A 20,750-nucleotide genomic window follows, 5' to 3' on the forward strand; every position below is an offset into this window, starting at 1 on the left:
TTCACTGTATGATGGGGTGCATTAAACTCATTAACTATTTGATTCACTGACCATGATTTAGGGAGCACTGATAACACTTTTAATTTGTCATTTGTACTCGTAGAAGGCAAATTAAATTTCTCCTTTAACTGCATGATCATTTCGTCAAAATCATTTGATTTGTTGACATCGTCTGAATCCATCCCAAATATATTTTTACGCACTGCCTTTGTGATCTCTGCAGATTTTTGAACACGATAATTCATACTTCTCATACTTCTCGATGAAATTGGTGATAACTGTAAGGTTGAAGCTATACAATTGAATTGTTCCACATTATATGGACCTTGGATCTGATCCGCTGATGGGATTGATTCTAGCGATGGATCTGTATCTGTAAAATTAAAGAAAAAAAAAAATATTACCACACATTAATATATAACGCTGTTAAGGTGATAGTACCATGAACGGGGGTGGTTTTGATAATAGGGGTAACTTTGGTAATGCAGCTAAGCCAAAAATTTATGACTTAAGGCACATCGTACGCAATATTTTGGATAGGAAACCGATGTTCCCTTCCAAAATAATGAATACGAAGAGCATTAAGTCATAACTTTTTGGATTAGCTGCATTATCAAAGTTACCTCCATTATCAAAGACATCCCCGTTTACGGTACATCGAAGCCGTATCTGAATTTTCCCCATGTTTGTGGAGCACGAGCTGCATAAACCGCATATCGTACAGTCGTGAAAATTTGATAGATTGTTCACCAAGGTTGGCCTACCAATCGATCAAATTTGTACGATAAGCGGTTCATCCAGCTCGTGCTCTAAAAAAATGTTGAAAATGAAGTTGTATCTTCGATGTACAATCCTTAAACCACACAGTTGAAACAGTTAAAGTTATTATTATTTACCTAGTGTACCATCAAATTCCTGATGTTCTGATTGCTGATGACTTGTTGATGGTTGCGGCTCTTCAAACTTCCGAGCATGGCTTGATTCGTTTCCATCCGATCGCCTCTTTTTCGGGAGAGGTGTCCTATTGTGCACTAAAATTCCACGACACGATTCACAAATACGCATTGTTACATCCAATTGATGATCAAAGCCCCATGAATGTATTTTCTCTATGAGACTTGATGATAAATTACGTAAATTATTGCGGCTGCAATTGGGATTGTTTATGTTGGCACTACATTGCACCCTTTTAATAATCAATTCAGCAGATTTTTCCATTGTTGTATATATAAACACTTTTTCGTTTCAACAACTATGCAGCACTACACTTTCAACAACTATGCACTACAGCAACTATGAGCATTGTTGTGATATCACCAAACTTAAATATTAGATTATGTCGGTAGAAACAGACTGCGGTGCTTTAAGTTTATACCTTATATCTCTCATGTGACTACCTGCGTTGTTATATAACTGCTATATAGCAGGTAACTTAACGATTATTTTCGATATGCCTTAAATAATCGTTAAGTTACCTGCGCTATTATATGTATTCACTTGAGAGATGAGGTATAAACATATATATGCATATTGCTTACTAATGGACACACCTAATACATAAAAATAAATGAATGATTATTTTTCTAATTAAATTAATCACAAATACATGAATTGAAATCTTTTCATGAATAAAACATACTAAGTGATTTTTACTTAGTTTACCTGTTGATTTGGAACAATTTGAGGGTGGTTTTATAGAAGTTGGATAGAGTGTATGCATATATTATAATACAATCCATCACAGGAAAGTGCAAACCATGCTGAGATGGCTGTTCCTCATTAGAACGTTTTGTTCTGAACTCTTATTGGACGATTTGCAGGTAACTTCTCTGTACCCTTTTCAAATGTTAGGCTAGATTTCGCCCAGATTATCGAAAAGTATACCCATAAAGTTTAATCGAATTTTAATAAGGTTGTGCGCGTATTACTATTCGACTTTGAGTGAAACACGCTAAAAAAAAATTAACATGAAAAAGTTGTTGTTCGAACAACTTTTTTTCCTTAAAAGCGCCCACTTTGCGATGTATGAAGAAAAGTTAGGTAATTATATTGCCTTTCATGAGAAAAAATATCAAGCAAATCTGAGGGGTACCATTTTTGGGAAAATGACTTTTAATTTTTAAATATATTTTTTTAGAGTGTAGAAACCGATTTTTTATTTTATTTAAATTTTTTTATAAAATTTCAGATTATTTGCTAAAAGTTCGCCATACATCACTTTTTTGTAGGGCTAGTCATTTTTAAGCTATATTGATTTGAAAAAAAAATCGACAAAAAACTTTGACCCTTATCAAATGTTAGGCGAGATAAATTTTGAAAAAAATAAGTACGCAAAGTTGCTTAAAATTGCTAAGTCTCCACACCCACAAAGTTCCATAAGGTTCTGAGAGGGTGCTGCCAACCACTGGATGAGTTGGCGTGAAATCCGTCAGATGTAGAAACGGGTGCTCACACTCCACGATGGGAAATGACAGGTGGGCAGGAACTCACAGTCTCCCAGTGTTGGTGAGTTCTTTGCCGTTAATGTTCACGAAAAGTTCACTATTTTGCTATACAAAAATTCAAAACAAAAATTTTTATCTGCGGATTTGAACAGTTTTTGACTTGTTTCATACTACCGGAAGGTGTATGCTGGTCACAAATGCCGTGCCAAACTGATTTCCTACTCAATTAATCAATCTTTGATGTGAAATTCGCTAATAAACAAGAGGCGCATTTCTTATAGCAAACATGCCATAACAAAATGGGAATGGTTCATTTATGTAAACAAACTAACACTTCTTCCGACTGTGGCACCTATGTATTTCCCATCGTGCTCACACTCGATGATGATGATACGTGAGCGGGTATGCGTAAGCGCGTATGCGTGACCACGCAACGATGATGCCCAAATTTGTTTGCGAATTTCCAATAGCACGGATTAATCTTTCCGAAAATGACACTTTCTACTAAAAAAAACTCACTTTTCGATCAATTTACCGGGAACTATGCCAGGAGTCACTAAGTGAGAAAAAAACTGATAAATTATATCAAGCGAATACCGAAAAAACTTCCAAAACAACGGAGCGCGAAACAAGTCGACCGTACTTCTTGCTAGGACGCAGTGGGATGAGTTTAAGAGGTTGATAATCTTATGGTATGATCGAGCAGCTGTTTTGTGGGCAACACTGTATTGTTCAGTGTAACACAGTAGCCATGATTTTTATGCTCTATTCTACGTGCCTGAAACACCAATGTTGCCTGCTGAACAGTTGATTAAGCATAATCAGGAAATTGCTAACTTGAATCAATAATACATTTTCTTCTTAACATTTAATCAAAAAGTGGTCTTCAACAATGTTGTAGCTGAGAAAATCTCCTACAAGCATACATCTCATTTTTAAAAACAGAGTGATGTGGTAAATTTTGAGATAGATGTGAACTAAAAATTTGTTTTTTTTTTCATAGTAATTACCATATAAACTTCATATTGTTTGTGCCAAGTCAGTTTCTTAATTAATGAGTTTAAGTTTTGCGAGGCTAATCAGGACCCAATTTAGAACCGTTTGAGCACCGTGGAGCGAAAATATCAAAATTTGCATCAGTCTAATACACATACATTAGTTGCGGTTTTTTTGGTTCAGATATGTGGTTCTCTAAAAAGTTTTATTATTTTTTCGACTTTTAAATTGAATAAACAAATGTACGGGAGTATACCAGCAAGGAGAAAAAAGAACTTCGTCTTTGTGTTGTGTGCTTGACTTTCGAAAGGTATGAGATGAGATGGAACTGTAACAAAGGTCCCGCAGTGTAACACGTCTGCAGCTGTACCAGGTGTTTCCTTGGCTATAGAACGTGTCATTCCTTTATTGGAAATTCGTTTTTGTCGTTAGCGGGCAACGAAGTATGATGGTAGAACAAAGAATGGAAGCAAATTGAACTTTACAAAGTTTTGACTAAAAGGACCAAAAATGCATTCATAACAAAGTAGCCGTGTGATCCGATACGATTCTCCGTCAAACATGGCTCGCCCAACGACCATCAAGGAAGCTCTTCAACGCTGGTCGGTCGCACGGAATGGGGAAGACCCCACAAAGGCCAAGGACATACAACTGCAGTTTCAATGGCCACCGATAGAGAAAATGGACGGAACATTATCTACGCTGGTGGAATGTGAGTAAGTGTTGAAAGTGTCCCTCATAAAATTAGCTTCTATTAATAGGTTTCTTCTGCATTGCATAACGAAAACTATCAATCAGAAAACTTAGCCTCTCTTCAAATATGATCGACAAGATAATCGGTTTGAATGGTATGAAAAATCTTCGGATTCTCTCCTTGGGTCGAAATTACATCAAAACGCTGAACGGACTTGTAAGCTACTTACATTCCTTTTACCACACTTTCTAATGCTAATAACTTCCAGGAAGCAGTTGGCGACACACTGGAAGAGCTGTGGATAAGCTACAATCTCATCGATAAGCTGAAGGGTGTCGAGAATCTCAAGCGCCTCAAGGTACTGTACATAGGGTACAATTCGATTCGTGATTGGGGTGAATTTCAGAAGCTACAGGCAATCGGCACTCTTGAGGACTTACTGTTTGTCGGAAATCCCTTGGTTGAAAACATTGATGCCGGAGCATACCAGAGGGAGGCCCTTAAGAGGCTACCGAATCTCAAAAAGCTCGATGGAGAAGCTCTGCTGGCGGAGGATGAAGACTGATGGCTTTCCGGCCGTGTTGTCATGAGTTGTATTTTATTATTCAAATATATGTTTTTCGAGTCTATTTTATCCTCGCTCGTTATGTGGCTCGAAGGCAAGCTTTAACAAAAACCTGTCTAACTCGTATAGACAAGGTTACACAGAAAGGTATCACATGTATTTCGTTCTCATCGTTCCTAAGAGAGGTTTTTCTATGCATTCCAACTGGTGCAAAGCGTCATAAATCTGTCATTCTGGCTTTTCATTTTCACCTCTCCTTCGGAGAAATAACGAAAATTCCATGGAAATCAGTAGAATAACAAACAGTCAGTGCTAGCAACGATATCCGGAACGGAGACAGTCTGCGGAATCATCAAGCTCAAATGTGCCAGAATGTGACAGGATATTTTTTCTCTTTCTTTACTTAAGGGGTTGGTGGAGGAAGATGTGGCCGCACCGGAGTGAGGATTCTAACTGTTCCGAGTAGTGAATTGATTTTATTAGTGGAGAAATTACTTTTTAACTATTGAATAAAACAGTAAATGACGCTGAGACCGTGGAGAAGGTATATCGTGGCACTAATTTGACGTAGACCAATTCATATTTATTTCGAATGGTTCAAATTATATCCCCGTTCCAACGTTTCGTTTCCAAGGATGGTTTCAATCGCTGAGCCGTTATCAAATATCAGGAGACTTGTAAATATGTTTACTAAACCGATATTGGGTCCCACATTCATATTTAAATTCAGTGTTATAATAGCACAAAAAGACAATCATTCACAACCCACCCAGCAACTGTAGCCTGTGACCAAAATGTTCAACTACCAAAAATACCACTCATTTTCCGGATTAACCTCCTCAGACCCTTCCTGCAACTCGTTGCCAAATTAAAGGATCAATTCCTAGCTAGATTAAATTGGATTATTTCAACAAGATTGATTTCGGAACATTTCCGTTTTTGCCCTTTTGCATTTTGTCACAATGACCGACGACGATAATGGGGATGGCTACTGATTGTCAAAAATGTCAAGGTCGACTGCAAAGGTTCCCACTCAAAAGCGGTGGCTGTCTGGAAAGATTATAACGATGATTATGATGATGGGAAAGGCTCTAGGGAGAATCCATTCACTATTTACTTTGTTCTTTTGGGCAACCCCTACCAAGATAATAGTAGACGGGTTTTTTTTCCGTAAGGGTTCGCTTCAAAGAAATGTTAATTTAATTAGAAGATGCTTTACTAGGGGACATAGGATGGCGCGTCCGGTTCCCGGTTCGAGCTAGGATTTGTTCGGGTTGGAAAATTTGCTTGCCACAAAATTAAGGAATGCAATGATATACCAGGCTTAGAAAGTCTCAATTAAGTTCTCAACACTAGGTCTGTCATGATTTCGTACGTTACCCAAAGCTATTGGAAGGTTTAATTAGAATTCCCTTTTCAACTTGACAAGGGTCAGCAGAAAAGAAGTGCCACTCGATTGACCTATATACATATATAGAGATAGAGGGAGATCCTTTGAGACTTCAAGCTCAGTTAAAACCACTAGCATCGTGCATCAATTCGGATTGCAAGTGCCTCTTGACCTTTTTTACTTCCATCTCCGACACACACATGAGGAATGGCACAAACTCAGGTAGTTTCCCAATTCATCAGTCTCAAGTTGGATGCCTCCTATTGATAATCGAATCCCGGTATGTTCGCTCACCATTGTTTCCCTGTACATTCAGTGAGCAGGAACAGATCCGATTCCATTCAACGACTCAATTCGATCTGTTGTCCAGCTTCCAGATCCTATTTGGATTAGGGTGCATGAGAGTGGAGCTTTGCCCTGCAGCAAATCGTCCGTAGATAGAAAACTCATTATAAAGCAAAATCTATAGGATTTCTTTTTTGTTTTAACCTGCGCCAAGGTTCACCACAAGGTGGAACGACGACGGTGGAAAAGACGGGATTTCTAATGCGATTAAAAACAATTTTATATGCCCACTTCGAACGCTAGGTATGTTCTAGGGAGCTTGGGATTTTGTTTGTGATCTTAGTTGCTAATGAGAATGAGCATCTGTTTCGACGGTCCACAGCAGCTGCTACGTAGACTTCCCACGCGCTCGTTGTTTAGAATTTCCGGAAAACTAATTTCAATTTCTGCAGAAGAAATGTAAGGACAATATGAGTGTGAGAAGCGCTACCTCCAACATTCGCGAAAAATTCAAATTAATTGCTCCGATGGGCAATTGAAAATTATCACTGGAATAATTAACAAGGTTTGTTGAGCGCCAAAACTGTCGTACCGTAGGCCATTGCAGCGAACTTGAGATGATTTTTCTGGTTGCTGTTTGTGAAAGAAATATGATTTGTTGTCAGCGTCCGGGGTATGCTGCCCTCTTAGATCAAATAGAACTTTAAGCAATTTCCAACCCCGGCAGAGTGAAAGACTTTCTTTCGCTTTTTGTTCTGTTTGTGTTTTATCTTTCTGATGCTTTTAAAGGAGATTTGGTTAGGTCAATATTGCTAAAGAAATGTTTTCATTTTTTTTTTTTCCGGTGGAAGCTCGAAAAAATGTGATGATTTACATAGTAGCATCTCTGTGGATACAGCGTGTGCATCAGGCACTGAGTAAGACTCAATCGTCGTTCAAGTCTACTGACTGTTCGAACCGAAATATTATAAATATTTTATGATTGTGTCGAATTCAGGACTATTTTGGTATTCAAGTATTCAACCTTATCAACTTAGACCTCGACGGTTGTTTGACAAATTTTGTATTTTTAGCTAATTTCACATAGAGAAACCAAATTCGAAACGTTTTAAGTCTAGTAGCGGAGAAAATATTCATGCAAATAAATACTATAGCTACATCTTACGGACATATTACATATTATATTCCGTTCGTATTTCCGTGCACGACGGACGGATGCGCATAGCTTTTTATTTGCGCTCCCGCGGAGTTTCCTGAATCGTGATTTTCCATTTATTTGCATAACCATGGCATAGACGAGAGCGACTTCTCTACCCACTACGGATAGCTTTGAAACGAGTTGCAACTATTTATTGTTCTATGTGCAAAGCGATTTCCCATCAGCCAGCAAGTCAGCCGAACCGTACAAATCCACGCAGTTCAAAGATGGCTATTGTTGTCTCCCGACAGTGCCCTCAGGGGGATTCCTGCGCTGCATTTCCTACTCTTTCGCTGCGCCCACCATCAACGACAGGATCCAATTCAACGCCAACGACTATGGCACAGTGTTATTTACCCAGTAACGGGTGTCAAGTTCACGTAAAATATTCATGAAGTGTTTATACAACCGTGAGCTCATTCACTGAAACCATACCCAGACACACACACGCCCATCACACCCGCTCACAGTTCATCGCATTCCGTTTGAAAGCTTCCATCCAGCGCTTAGCTTTTCACACGTCCTTGCCAAGATTCTTCCAGTTCAGAGGTTACTCGTATTGCAAAATCTTATCTTTTTTACTAGAAATTCTAGAAATCCCACATGCATCGTCCCTTCAAATGGTTTCGTTTCCAATGTTGCCCAATACAATACCAAAGCAATATACATATTCGACTGATTCTGTTTAACCTTCTAACCGGAACAATCTTGGTCCTTACACCCGGATCCGAGCCGGCAGCAACAGCAACAGTGTGAGCATTTGCAACAAAAAAAAAAGTTGGCTCCTCGCATCCTGGTTGACTGTCGAGAAAAGGCTGCTGCCATCCATGCTGCCATTGGCAACAATTAGTCTACTTCTCCGTCGTCACCCCCATCATTCTTGGCGTCGTCTTTTCGAAGCTTTTCAGTCGAGTGTATGCTGTATTGTGTGAATAAACAGTCACACGTAGGTTACCTACGAACGCTAGTGCACATTCCAATGCTAAGTAGCATCATCTAATAGTTCTGCGAACCCGAAGAAAATGGTTTGTATTTATAGAGAAGTAGCAAGAACGATAGTTTTAAATTGTGTGGATGCAGGCGGTAAAATTTCCGTACGTAAATGTTGGGGGTTGAAAACATTCAACCCACTTCAACGAATGCTTAAAGTAATTATACATTAACTTAAATTGTGAGTAACTGACTTTGTTTATGTCAATAATAACAGATTTCTTCACCTGCGCTTAAATCTTAAACCAGGTTTATCCATATATGTAGTTAAACCTGATTTAAGACTTAAGCTTAGGTGAAGAAAGTTTTAAGGAAAAGGTTGATAGAAAAAAAATGGGGGGGGGGGGGGTAAGTGCGATTTTAGAGCAAATTGTTAACTAACCTGGATCATGAATTTGACACATTAGAATACCTATAGGTACGCACCTTGAACAACTTTTCGTTTAAACTGAAAGAGCATTCAAGTCGAACAATACATAAGTTCTTGAGTAACATTGATCGATTTTTTTAAACGACTTGGCGTATTTGCGTATTAGTCAATATACCATTTTACGAATTGACAGTAGCCAGTTTGCCTGTCAAAAATTAGCTTCTTTCCTTTATTTAACGTCGGTCTCTGTTCCGCAATCTAGTGCCAATCACCGACGGACATCGATTGCCATCCATTGACGGCAATCGAATGTGCAGGAAGGCAGCTTCCACACCTGCGTAGGATATCGCACCCATTCAACACACATAGGCCGGGACCAACGGCTTTACTTCCCTTCCTAAGGAAGACGTGACCAGAGATTTTTATGCCTCAGAAAAATCCCACCGACCTCGGCTGGGATTGAACCCAGACCCATTGGGGTGTTAGAAAGCAGTCACGCTTACCATTACACCACCGGCGCCGACTTGTCAAACATTATGATATTGATGTTGTTTCTGACGGAAACTAACTCCTGTCAAAGTTCATTCATGAATTTAAAAATCAGCTCGTAAAATGCTCTATAGCTTCTTTCATAGACCTGTTTGTAGGAAAAAGCATATAATGTCTTTACATGGCATAAAGAAAATCGATGGAGAGAATCTGGAAATGTTACTTAGGGCCATATGCATTGTTCGGCTTGATTTCTTGTACACCTAGTGTTCATACTTATAAGGGCTCCATCGGTTCAAAAAAGTGCACAAAATTCATACAGGCCCATATAAAAATAACCATACAATTACAATAAAATAACAATAGAAATCAATGCATTCTGTTGTTGACAGTTAATTCTAATGTCGTTGTATGGTTATTAAGAACAGTATTCGAGCCCTGGCCGCACCATTAGCGTCCATCTTCAACCTCTCTTTGGATTCGGGGATCTTCCCCGGCGGCTGGAAGGTTTCTTTTGTTTTCCCTGTTTTCAAAAAAGGCAATAAGCAGTCAGCCAACTAACGTGACATCGCTGCTTTATGTGCAGTCTTAAAACTTCTTCAACTATTGGTGCTAGCTTATTTAAATCACACGTGCTCCAGTTACATCGCGACCGCTACAAGTCTCGTTCAACACACATTATCAATCATACGCGAGATGGAAAGAGGTAATCAAGTGGATGCTATCTACACCGATCTTTCCGCTGTTTTTAATAAAAGAAATCACGAGATTGCAGTGGCCAAACTAGAGCGACTTGGCTTTCACGGTTCCCTTCATGATTGGCTTCGCTCATACCTCACCGGTCGACATATTTCAGTGAAGATAGGAGATCATATTTCTCAACTGTTCGCTGTTTCTTCTGGTGTACCTCAAGGCAGTCATCTGGGACCGTTCATATTTTTATTGTATCTGAATGACGATCACTTTTCTATGCCTGAAGCTGTCTATAATTTATCATCAAAGATCGAAGTGATGCATTGTTTGTTCAGCAGCAGCTGAACATTTTTGCTGTTTGGTGTGACAAGAACACGATGATATTAAATGCTTCTAAATGTGACATTATAACATTCGCCAAGAAAAAATCATGCAGTCTGCAGGAGCAAATATTAAACCGTGAGTCTACCAATAAAGACTTAGGCGTCATGCTTGATTCACAACTCACCTTCAAGGACCATGTGGCTTATGTTTCCGCTAAGGCCTCTTCTCAATTTGGTTTCAAATTTCGTTTATCCAAACCGTTTAGGGACATTTTCTGTTTAAAAACACTCTATTGTTCGCTAGTCCACTCCACATTGCACTCTAAGATTATTTTATCGAAATCTGTGAAATTTTTCCGAAATCTCAACTGCTGAACGTTCGGTAAACAGGTCGGTGATTTTTGACAGATTTTCTATGATTTTTTCATAGATATTCGCTGAAAAATTACAGGAAAACTGTGAAAAATCACCGAACTTTTTATCGAATGTTCAGCTGTTGAGATTTCGGTGAAATTTCACAGATTTCGGCAAAATAATCCAAGTGTGTAGAGTGCTGTTCCATAGGATGGGCTCCATTTTATAGCAACCGAGTGAATCGTATTGAACTGAGCGGTGGAGAGTCGATCACTTTCAATTTTCAAGTTGTTTTGCTTGAAAAATATTAATTTTCTTGCCTTTGTTTACATCCTCTCAACTCCGCTCACAAATTGGCGCCTTTTTTTTCCAGAGCAAAAATGAGAACTCTTTTGTGGCTTTCTCATTATTTGTTTCAAATTGGTTGATTGAGTCAACATTATGTAAAATTCGCAATAAGATTTAAAATGGTTATGCTTATGCTGCTTTCCCTCGGATCCGTTTATTTTCATGTTTAAGTTTTCTTTGTTGAGGATGTCGATTTTTTGACAACCATTTCGCGTGACTTTACACCACGTTGGGCGTTTGGGGCCATTCAGCAAAGATTTGTACGTTTCGCTCTTCGTTGGCTACGCTGGAGTGATCCTTTCAACTACCCTAGTTGTGAAAGTCGCTGTAATTGCATGTCCCTACAATTACTTAGTGTTCGCGGTGGTGTCTCTAAGCCTACCGTCATCGCCGATCTCCTACGATCGGACATTGATTACGGTTCACTTATTCATCAATTGAATGTCAGATGAGTAAATTTACATTAATTTTTTATCGACATCCCGGCTTTGCGCAGAAACTACGGCGCTAATGAGCCGATAACTAGCATTTGCGAGATTTTCAACAAATGTTACAGCTGCTTAGATTTACATATCTCCCGAGTTAGGCTTAAGATTCTGTTTTATAATGCACATTTAGCTTCCTGACAGTTTATATTGTCTGTATGTAAATTAAATTAATTATGTTATCATCAATATCTTTTAATAGGTATAGAACTTAGTTTAAGCAAATTTCACATGACGACTTGAATGTGAAACAATCGATAGAACTGTTTCCGCACATCGAAGGTACGTGAGCAAATCGGCGATCATCTCTTTTATCAGTGATGGCGGGGGACGCCACTGACAAAACTAAACCAAATGCCAACTCCTTTATCTAGCTTACACTTAATTTTTTTTTTTTTTGTAATTACTTTATTTGTACAGGCTCAATCGAATAAACTTTACAGAGCCGAGTTATCCTTTGCGTTATACATTATTACTGTCTTATATTTAAAGTTAAAGGAACTGGACCGAGTACTCGCGGTCGTCTCGAGGTTAGTGTAGATTTACAATTTTTTGGATGGGAAAAGAGAAGAAGGAGGTTTTAAATGTGGTTTAGCTTACACTTGATAGATGAGGGGTTTTGAGGTTTTTCCTTTGAACTTTGTTTCGATTTAAAAATTCAATCGCAAAACTAAAATATTCCATAAAAAGTGATACAAATGGACAAAGGCTGCTGAAAATGAGCCGGCTATTATTGACTAGTCAGTTAAGGCACCGTATTTCCAAGCTGGAGGCCACGGGTTCGATAGCCGATCCAGTCTGGTTGACTTCTATTGGGCACAGCATCATTGTACCTGCCATGCAACTTACAAATTCATGCATTAGTTTACTGCCGGTAATCGCAAGTCAGTCCCATCTGCATTTTTACCAATTTTGAGTTAGCATCATTATTCAATTTATCTTTCTATATTTTTTTAGATGTGCTGTTGAAAAAAGGTGGTTTGTTCAAGAAAAATCAATCCATATCAAATTGTCCCACAGCGAAAAGTAGCCGCAAGTCAGTCCCATTAGAAAACAATATGTTAGAAATGTTAGACAACACATCGCATCATAAGATTTGTCTCAAGATAGATTTTGTCCACTTCCCCTAGGGTATCTGATGTGGCAAATATAGTTCTTACGATACACAGTTTGGCCGCCAATGAATATGGCTTTGACTTCTCATGTGATTTGATGTATCGCTTGAAGGATTTTGATTTAAATAGGATTTACCACTTCCCCGGGGATACCCGGAACTTGTTCGGGTGTGGCCTACATGGTGCTGGTCACTCATAATAACTCTTATTGGTCTTATTTTTGAATTCACATGTGAATTGATTTATCTCATGGTGGGTTTGGCACGTTTATGAAAAGCTCTGGTCTGATGAAGACCTATACTCACTGAAATATGTTCTGGCCATTGCTCTGGAACCAGCGGAACAAATCCAGAAACATTCAATAGCGTTTTATGGAACCATGGTATCTTTCTACTGTTCAATACTGTGCTAAACTAATGCAGCATCATCATGAAATTGTGACTGACTTGCGGATATTTTTCTCATTGACGTTAAATGTAATCGCAAGTCTGTCCTACTCAGATTTTGGCCATAAAATAAAAATTTCACGATAGTTTTTTACAGATGGGACTGACTTGCGATTATGGGCAGTTTAGCTCTTAATTAATAACCGTGTTTCATGGACACTACGCTAATGGCGACTGATCTAACGAATGGTCATTGGCGAGTATCTCTACAAAAGGTGGAGGCGAACAGCCCCAGGCTGAAAGCCTCCCTAATAAAGATAAATCAATCAATTATCTCTACAAAAACAATATATCAAACGAAAGTGTCAATAGATAAACAGCTGCAAAGAGGGTTTTAACACTTGAAAAAATGTGCCCCGAAAGAATTTACTGACGGGCGTGTTCAAATGCAATGAGCATTATAATTTACACTCATTCTTGCTGGCGAGTAAACTTTTTCTAGCTGGTGTGTAGCAGCTTAGTGAGTGTTGTAAAATCTGCAATAGCATGTGAAAGTTTAATCCTGCACAAAGCAGCTCTGTTTTTCTTTTGTGAGAATGAAGTGCATTTTCTTGTTCTATTCTTGTGTAGAAGGATGTTGAATCTCGATTGCATGGCTTCGATTTTTTTCTTGTTGAGCAAGCAAGCGATGGCTTTATGCTCGAGCTAGAATTTGAAATGATGTTGCTACCTTATAGCAATATTTTGTTTCACGTGTTTCTCGAACCGGTAAGTTAGATTCAGATCTAGTTTTCCTATTCTGAGGATGTCATGTACCATCGTATGTCAGTAGATGGACAATGAGCAGCAGCCTTTCGGACAAGCTGCAGGGTAAAATATCCAATTGCATTGCGCTGAAAAATCGTCAGCTCAGAGGTTTCAGCCGTTTCGTTCTGGATTGCGATTTCCTTCTGTTTACGGAGTCCGTCGAAGATTCGGAACGTTTTTTAGAAGAAATCATCATTAATCTAGAATCACATACGACTGGCACTATTTTTCTCACTGTTATCGAACGAAAGGTTATAAGCCTCTGTCGAACAAGGCAGTTCTGTTTGAGGAAGCTTGAAGGTTTCAAGCGAGTCATTTTAAACTGCGAGGCATCTGCATTCGAAAAGATATTTTACCAGCGATTGATAAGGTTTGTTTGAATCTGACAGTTTGAAGTGATTGACCTAAATACTCTTTTTTTTCAGAACCACCACAGTGTTCCAAGAATCCTTTCGAGCGTTTCAAGCAGAAATCCAAGAGTTGCTCCACCAGCTTCCGGACATCTACCAAATAGCTCAGTACCAAAATCTGCTCGATCGTACCGCATTTCTTTACCTCACGGTTGTGAAAAATCACAACAACATTCGCCACGTACTCCAACCGGAATCCCGCAGATTCCAGGTAATATACAACATCTCACGTCTCAAACTGCAAGTGAACACCCTTCTGCACGATTTTCTCATCCGCTGTACGCATCTACTCGACGAGATGGATAGCAGTGAAGGAGGATCCTCGTTAGAATCGATCCGCGACAGATTGAACCAGGAAATTACAAAATCACGCACAGAAATACTCATTCAAGAGGCGGAAATAACCGAACTACGCCAGGAACTGTTTCCCTCGGCGATCAGCTTGAAGGAGCAACGGAATGCAGCTATTGATAGGTTGGAAGTTCAGGAGTTGGACCTGGAGCATCGGATCCGATCAATCGATCTACTGCAGACCGATATCCAGGGGTTGGAAAAACAGGTTGCCCACCTGATTGAGGAACGGGAGAGGGTTCATGATCGACTGATGGCCAAGCGGGAAGCTTTACGAAGTGGAATACGCGAGGTTGTACGTTTGGAGAAGCTGATCCAGAAGATCGAGAAGGAGATCTCGGATCGCATGGTGGAGTTTCAGGAGAAGTTGGAACAGCTGGAACTGAAAAGGTTGGCCATACTGGAGGACGATACCTTGACGGAGGAAGAACGAGCACGGTTGTTGGCCGAACTGGAAGGGGAGATTGCAACGGTTCGTGAGAAACACGACGCAGATCAGCGCCTCCTGAAGGATAAGTGTGAAGAGGTGAAGGCCTTGTCAAGAAGTATGATCGATGATTTGGATGCATTCAGAGACGAGTTAACCCAGAAGCATTTGGATGAGATCAGGGAGCTTGAGGAGCGGAAGAAGAATGCGACGCCTTCGGAACTGGAGATAATCAACGCGAGAATTGCCGAACTGCAAAGGGAGTTTGAGGAGAATATGGAAATGTTGGGCAAGGCACAAGCAAGACCGAAGTTTTACGAAGATGAGCGTGGAAGGTACTATATCAACGAATTCGGACAGAAGGTTTATCAGAGGGAATCGGGAGCGTCGGAGTATATTCTAACAGAAGACGGTTGTTGGGAGAAGATAAAAGAAGCATTTGAAAAGCTGATGGACGAGAAGGGTGAATACTACATTGATAGTTTCGGAAGAAAAATCTACACGAAAAGATTCTTCGAAGACGAGTTTGGAAAGTACTATATTGACAGTGATGGGAAAAGGATATATCTGGAAGCTTCAATGGCTAGTGGAATCGAGAGTAGGAAATTATCTGAGGAAGTAGTTTCTCTGGGAAATTTAAGCGAAGAGGTAATGTCAGATGAAATAATATCAATAGTCTCAGAATTTGGAGTTTCTGAAGAAATAAGAAGACAGCGTGATTCTGATGTTAAATATATACAAGATACAATTGGATTACCGTTGCGGAAAGGGCTTGCTCTCTCGTTCCTGCACCAGCCGGAGGATCCGATTGAGTTCCTCGCAGCATTCTTGGTAAAGTACGACAAAGATCAAAAGAAACAGGCGGAAAGAGTTCGTTTGATGGATGAGGTGAAATGCATGAAAGAAAACGCAAAAGCGAACATTAGTAAGGAGGTAAGAAATCACTTCTTATGTCACAAATTAGGACAAACTGATTAAATACCGTTCGTGATTCTTTTCCAGGAATCGTTCGAAGATGTTTGCTGAGAAGTTTTTTCCTCGAATCCTGCAGACAACTTTTCCCTCGAAAATGCGGGTTGAATTTATCGTCTGAGTTTTCCACATTTACCCCCATAAAAGCACTGCTCTAATCAGATAATAAACTTTAGCTCTGTTCTGTCGTAAATAAATTTGAAAATGATTAGGAAAGTTGCTTATGCAATTCTGGATTTACTTTTATCAGTTCATTCAGAGCACGTCTTTTTCACACCAGTTGGTATGTTCTGCCTATTCGTTCATGGTTCATAAAATTTTAATTTGTTTGAAAATTGATGATCATCTGTCGAATGAGGAAAAGACTACCTCACAGACATACAGACATAAAACAGGGCATAGCACGCTAAGTTTTCAACCGTCAATGTTCATTATGTCCGCTACAACACCTACCAACTAACACAAATTTAAACAAACCCGTAAATGAGTGAGCGATGAACATTATTCGAAGCGTTATGTTTGTTTGACTATGGACAGCTTTTGTGTACATTGTACATCTTCTTAAATTACTTGAAGCTATCCTCATCATAACACCCTTCAACGCGTGTAACTTTTACAGGAAAAAACGCTCACGTCCGTTCTCGTGAGAAAATAGAAAGGGTATCGAGGATGAAAAGGGTTCAAATTTTAAAACTGATTTTGAGCTTTTGATTATTCGAGTAATCGGATGCAAATTGGACACGATTTAACAAGAGTAAAATATTAAGATTTATTCAAACGGAACCTCACAACAAAGCCACACCCTAATTGATTGGAGCAACTTTTGCCAAACTGCCAAAGAGTCGTCCACCCTGAAAATGTGTTTTCCACTCCATCAAAGAAAAACGAAAACTTGATCGAAACAAATCTCTTCAGCTCATAAACTGCCACCGCTTCGGAGCCATTCCAGTGATGACGACGTCATCTGGACACAAATGTTGACAAAAGTCATTGATTGACATCACGTGCCCTTCGTCATCATAATCATCATCCTAACAACTGCCAACTCTGTTTCAAGTTGAGTCCTCGACCCAAACGAATGCAACATTCATCTCTGTCGACGTCGTTGCCACCGCACATTTTTCGTAGAAATAAATGACGAAGGTGGTGCCATACCAGACACACTTGTCCAAACTTTCAGCATCAATTTTTCGCTATATTTAACCTACAGAGACAACTTATCGTCAGACGGTACCGGTATCATTCGTCCGTGGAGTACAGGAATGCTGCGTGTCAGTGCGCGAATGGTGGAAAAATCGGAATCATAAATATTTAACACACTGGCGGATAGCGTCACCCACGTTCTGTCACCCCCGGCCAACTCAAGACCAACAATTAAAAAGGCCACAACTACATTTTGTAAACAAACCTTGTAAGGCCATTTTGTCGCGAACCGAAGTCCGCCAACGCAAACCAACATAATGAACAGGTAGGGTAAATTTTCCGCTACCCGCTTGTGTTTAAGGTTTGCGAATGTCGGTTTTGGGTTCGCGAGAATATTGCCTTACAAGGTTTGTTTACAAAATGGAGTTGAGGCCTTTTCAATTGTTGATCTTGAACTGTCCCAGTTCAGAGTGGATAGATTTTGAAATGGGTGCCACCAAAATGTTCAGTCACGTGAAGGAATGAAAATTCAATATCGGGCGCAAGCACTGAGGTACGTCTGAGGACGTTTCAAATCAGCATTCAGTTACGTATCGTCTTATTACCAGAATTTATTTTTCTTATTTTTTTAGAAATCCTTAGGCTATTTTTTGTCAGAAATTTTCAGTAGCATTGTAGTAACACCTCGCAATTTTTGAAACTATGTAAATTTATTCGTAAAAGGGTGTTATTTGTTCAATAAAAAAATGTATCCAAAATTATTCAATACAACTTTGTTTCACATTCACACGCTATCAATAACTTTGATAGCAAGCACAATCGATTTAAGTAATTCTAATTCCTTTTCTATTGTTGATCCAGAATTGTCAAATGAGTGCATTTTCCAGTAATTAAACAAACAACTGGTGTAACTCAAGTTCACGCTCACGGCTTCAACGACAACCAAGAAAGAGAAAGATGTTTCTCGGAAGGAAAAGTTATGGTTCTTCACAGTCTGCCAACCCCCATAAACGACCACAAAATGAACGGGACCAACTTTCTAACCCTTTCCAACGCAAATACACCACTGAACCGGCCACTGAACATGGACGGGATGGGACACGGTCATAGTTTGCGACAGACATACGTACACCCGTTGCGGTTCCCATCCCGGGTCCCAGGTTACGCCGAGGACATAACAAACCCGTTGCTAGGGACGCCAAATGAATAAATAAACACATCTCCGTCACACCCCCACATTTCGGTTGGGGTTGTCTAGGAGTTTGCGTTCTGCTTCACCCCCTTAGCCATGGCTCGGCGCGGCGTGGCGACTACCCTGCCTCGATACTTGTTTGCGTCTACTCAGCTATCGATGGCTGCCAGGAACGTGCCGGAGTGTGCCATCAACCGTGATGTGAGATCTTTAATAGACGAGGCAAATATTTGCGAAAGGATATGAGAATGGATACAAATTTGGAGAAAATCAGTTTCACTCTTTTTTGCCCCTTCGCCAGGCAAGTCGGTCTAAAACAACTGCAGGAATCGGAATGAAGCGATTTTGATTCTATAAGCTTATTGGCACTTGTTGGCTTGTTTGTTAAAAAATATATATTACGGTGATAAAATGTAAATTTATTGTATCACATACATCACTGTTTGTCCTTTTGACTTTGAAAACTTTGAAACTTTCCGGAAGCGCATTTATTTATAATTATTTTTCTTTTCCTCGCTTGTAATCTGATATATAAACACCACCACAAACCAGTTCACTTCTTCATTAATCCTTTACCAACAGTGAACGTTCTTTAGTTGTGATTAATGTTCTAACCATTTGCTACTTACATCGTCGTGATTCATCTTCCCACTTGAACGGGGTGGTTGCATAGTCCATTCTTAGTCTTTACTTTCCGGATCAGAAAAGAAAAAAAAACTTAACCACCCCCATACTTGCTAAAATTCCCGCAAAAATCAATCCTCCAACAAGCGAACGGATGCGACAGCTGGTTAAAATCAGAATGTCCAACAATCAAGCAGTATAGGCGGGGAACTAACTTGATTAACATTCTGGTCCCGTTTCCGCCAGCCGATACTAAACAAGCTATAGATGCCCTGTTGTCAGTGACGAAAGGAAACACACTACGAAATCTGCAACCGTTCATCATCATCGTTGCCGAATTTGAACAGTTCGCTAATGTGACAAGCTGATGATGGCTGATGGGCGGTGGCGTGACAGGATGGCAGACCATCATCAATGGACCACCGGGCTGGGGAAAATGGGTTGATCAAATTATGAATCTGACCTGATTTGAATAGAGTTGGAAAAGTTGACGGCAATATGATTTTCTGTGGTGGTGCGTTTTGACCGCAAATTGGACGGAACCTAAACAGCAAAAACTTCATTGGCTGGCGAATATTTCATCCTTAATCTTGAATTATTTGGGTTTGTTCGTTACTAAATATAGCCCAATTCAATTTGATGGGACTTGATAAAAGGCAACATTGACATTGACTAGACTTTCGGGAAGCCCCAGCTTTAAGAATATAATATCAAAATTTAAGGGCGATGGTTGGTTGGCTTTGTATTTAAAGAAAATCGCATTATTGTAGAATAACGTAAATAAATCAAAATGCCACAAACGTGTTAACATAACTTTAGTGCCAAATACAGTTTAAAAAGAACAGCATTATAATCAAAATGATTAAAAGTTCAACATTTCTCGCGTTACTTTTAAAATAGACCAATCTTCATTAATCGATTCTCTTCATCGACTCTCTCTTTCGTTAATAACTCGGCTCCCAAAACATGTTCAGCTGTTCTTATCATCAAATACGCTTAATAATACTTTCTTTTAACAGACTGTATAGAGAAATTAGCCCGAAATATGCAGTCAAGTTATTAACGAAAGAGAAACGATCAAATCTTATCTGAATTTTGAACACACTTAATCTAGCTCGGTAAAATCTCCAACAGCCCATTACCTTGGCATTTACTTTTGCTGATATCTCTGCTTGTTAGCTGATAGGGTAGAGAACTACTTCGGCCTAATCGCCCATATTGGGCCTATCGAGCAGAAAACTTCAAATAAATCTATGATATCAGAGTTAACAAGTCAAATATGCGTTTGGTACGATACTTTAGTTAATAAGCTACCGAACGAAGTCAATGAGAACGCGTGGTATGAAGGTTGGCACCCATTATTCCCAAAAACAAAAGAAGCGCTCCGACCGAATCAATTTTTATCTTCATCCGATAGGCCGAAGTGAATTCATTGGCGTTTCAATGCGTTAGGCCGAGTTTAGAATCCGTAGGCCGAGTTTGGCGTCAAGAAGCAGTGTTATACTTTTGACAATATCTCAACGATTGGTTTCTCTTTATCAAATCTTATGGTACGTACGGAAAGGTAAATAAATTTGGAAGCCATCAGTAATAATAAAATTCCGTTTAGTGCTAAACTGCGCTAGATTAAGAAAGACTAAGTGCGGGTTGTGCTTAGTAGGCCGGAAATGCGGTAGTTACTTGTTAGCTGAGTCTCGGC

The 20,750-nt window shown here is 39.5% G+C and overlaps 4 protein-coding genes across 4 annotated transcripts in view; 3 read left to right on the plus strand and 1 right to left on the minus strand.

Moving 5' to 3' along the window:
* IKKbeta (I-kappaB kinase beta) overlaps window positions 1-20,750 on the plus strand; it is a 526,241-nt gene that overhangs the window by 400,482 nt on the left and 105,009 nt on the right. The window lies entirely within an intron of this gene.
* Window positions 1-20,750, minus strand: part of LOC135700907 (CD63 antigen-like) — a 152,082-nt gene that overhangs the window by 92,005 nt on the left and 39,327 nt on the right. The gene's annotated exons all lie outside the window — the stretch shown is intronic.
* LOC135700863 (dynein axonemal light chain 1-like) lies at window positions 3,866-4,763 on the plus strand. The gene is made up of 3 exons (XM_065221519.1): window positions 3,866-4,156; window positions 4,239-4,350; window positions 4,403-4,763. The coding sequence occupies exons 1-3, from the start codon at window positions 4,002-4,004 to the stop codon at window positions 4,697-4,699; spliced, it is 564 nt and encodes a 187-aa protein (XP_065077591.1). The 5' UTR covers window positions 3,866-4,001; the 3' UTR covers window positions 4,700-4,763.
* LOC135700894 (tropomyosin-like) lies at window positions 14,560-16,648 on the plus strand. Its single transcript, XM_065221561.1, has 2 exons — window positions 14,560-16,053; window positions 16,123-16,648. Exons 1-2 carry the CDS (start codon window positions 14,641-14,643, stop codon window positions 16,144-16,146), a joined length of 1,437 nt encoding a protein of 478 aa, XP_065077633.1. The 5' UTR covers window positions 14,560-14,640; the 3' UTR covers window positions 16,147-16,648.

The sequence above is a fragment of the Ochlerotatus camptorhynchus genome, unplaced genomic scaffold, assembly GCF_037179485.1.
Source record: "Ochlerotatus camptorhynchus isolate MF236.1 unplaced genomic scaffold, CSIRO-AGI_Acam_v1.1 ptg000144l, whole genome shotgun sequence".
In the NCBI taxonomy this organism is placed as follows: domain Eukaryota; kingdom Metazoa; phylum Arthropoda; class Insecta; order Diptera; family Culicidae; genus Ochlerotatus; species Ochlerotatus camptorhynchus.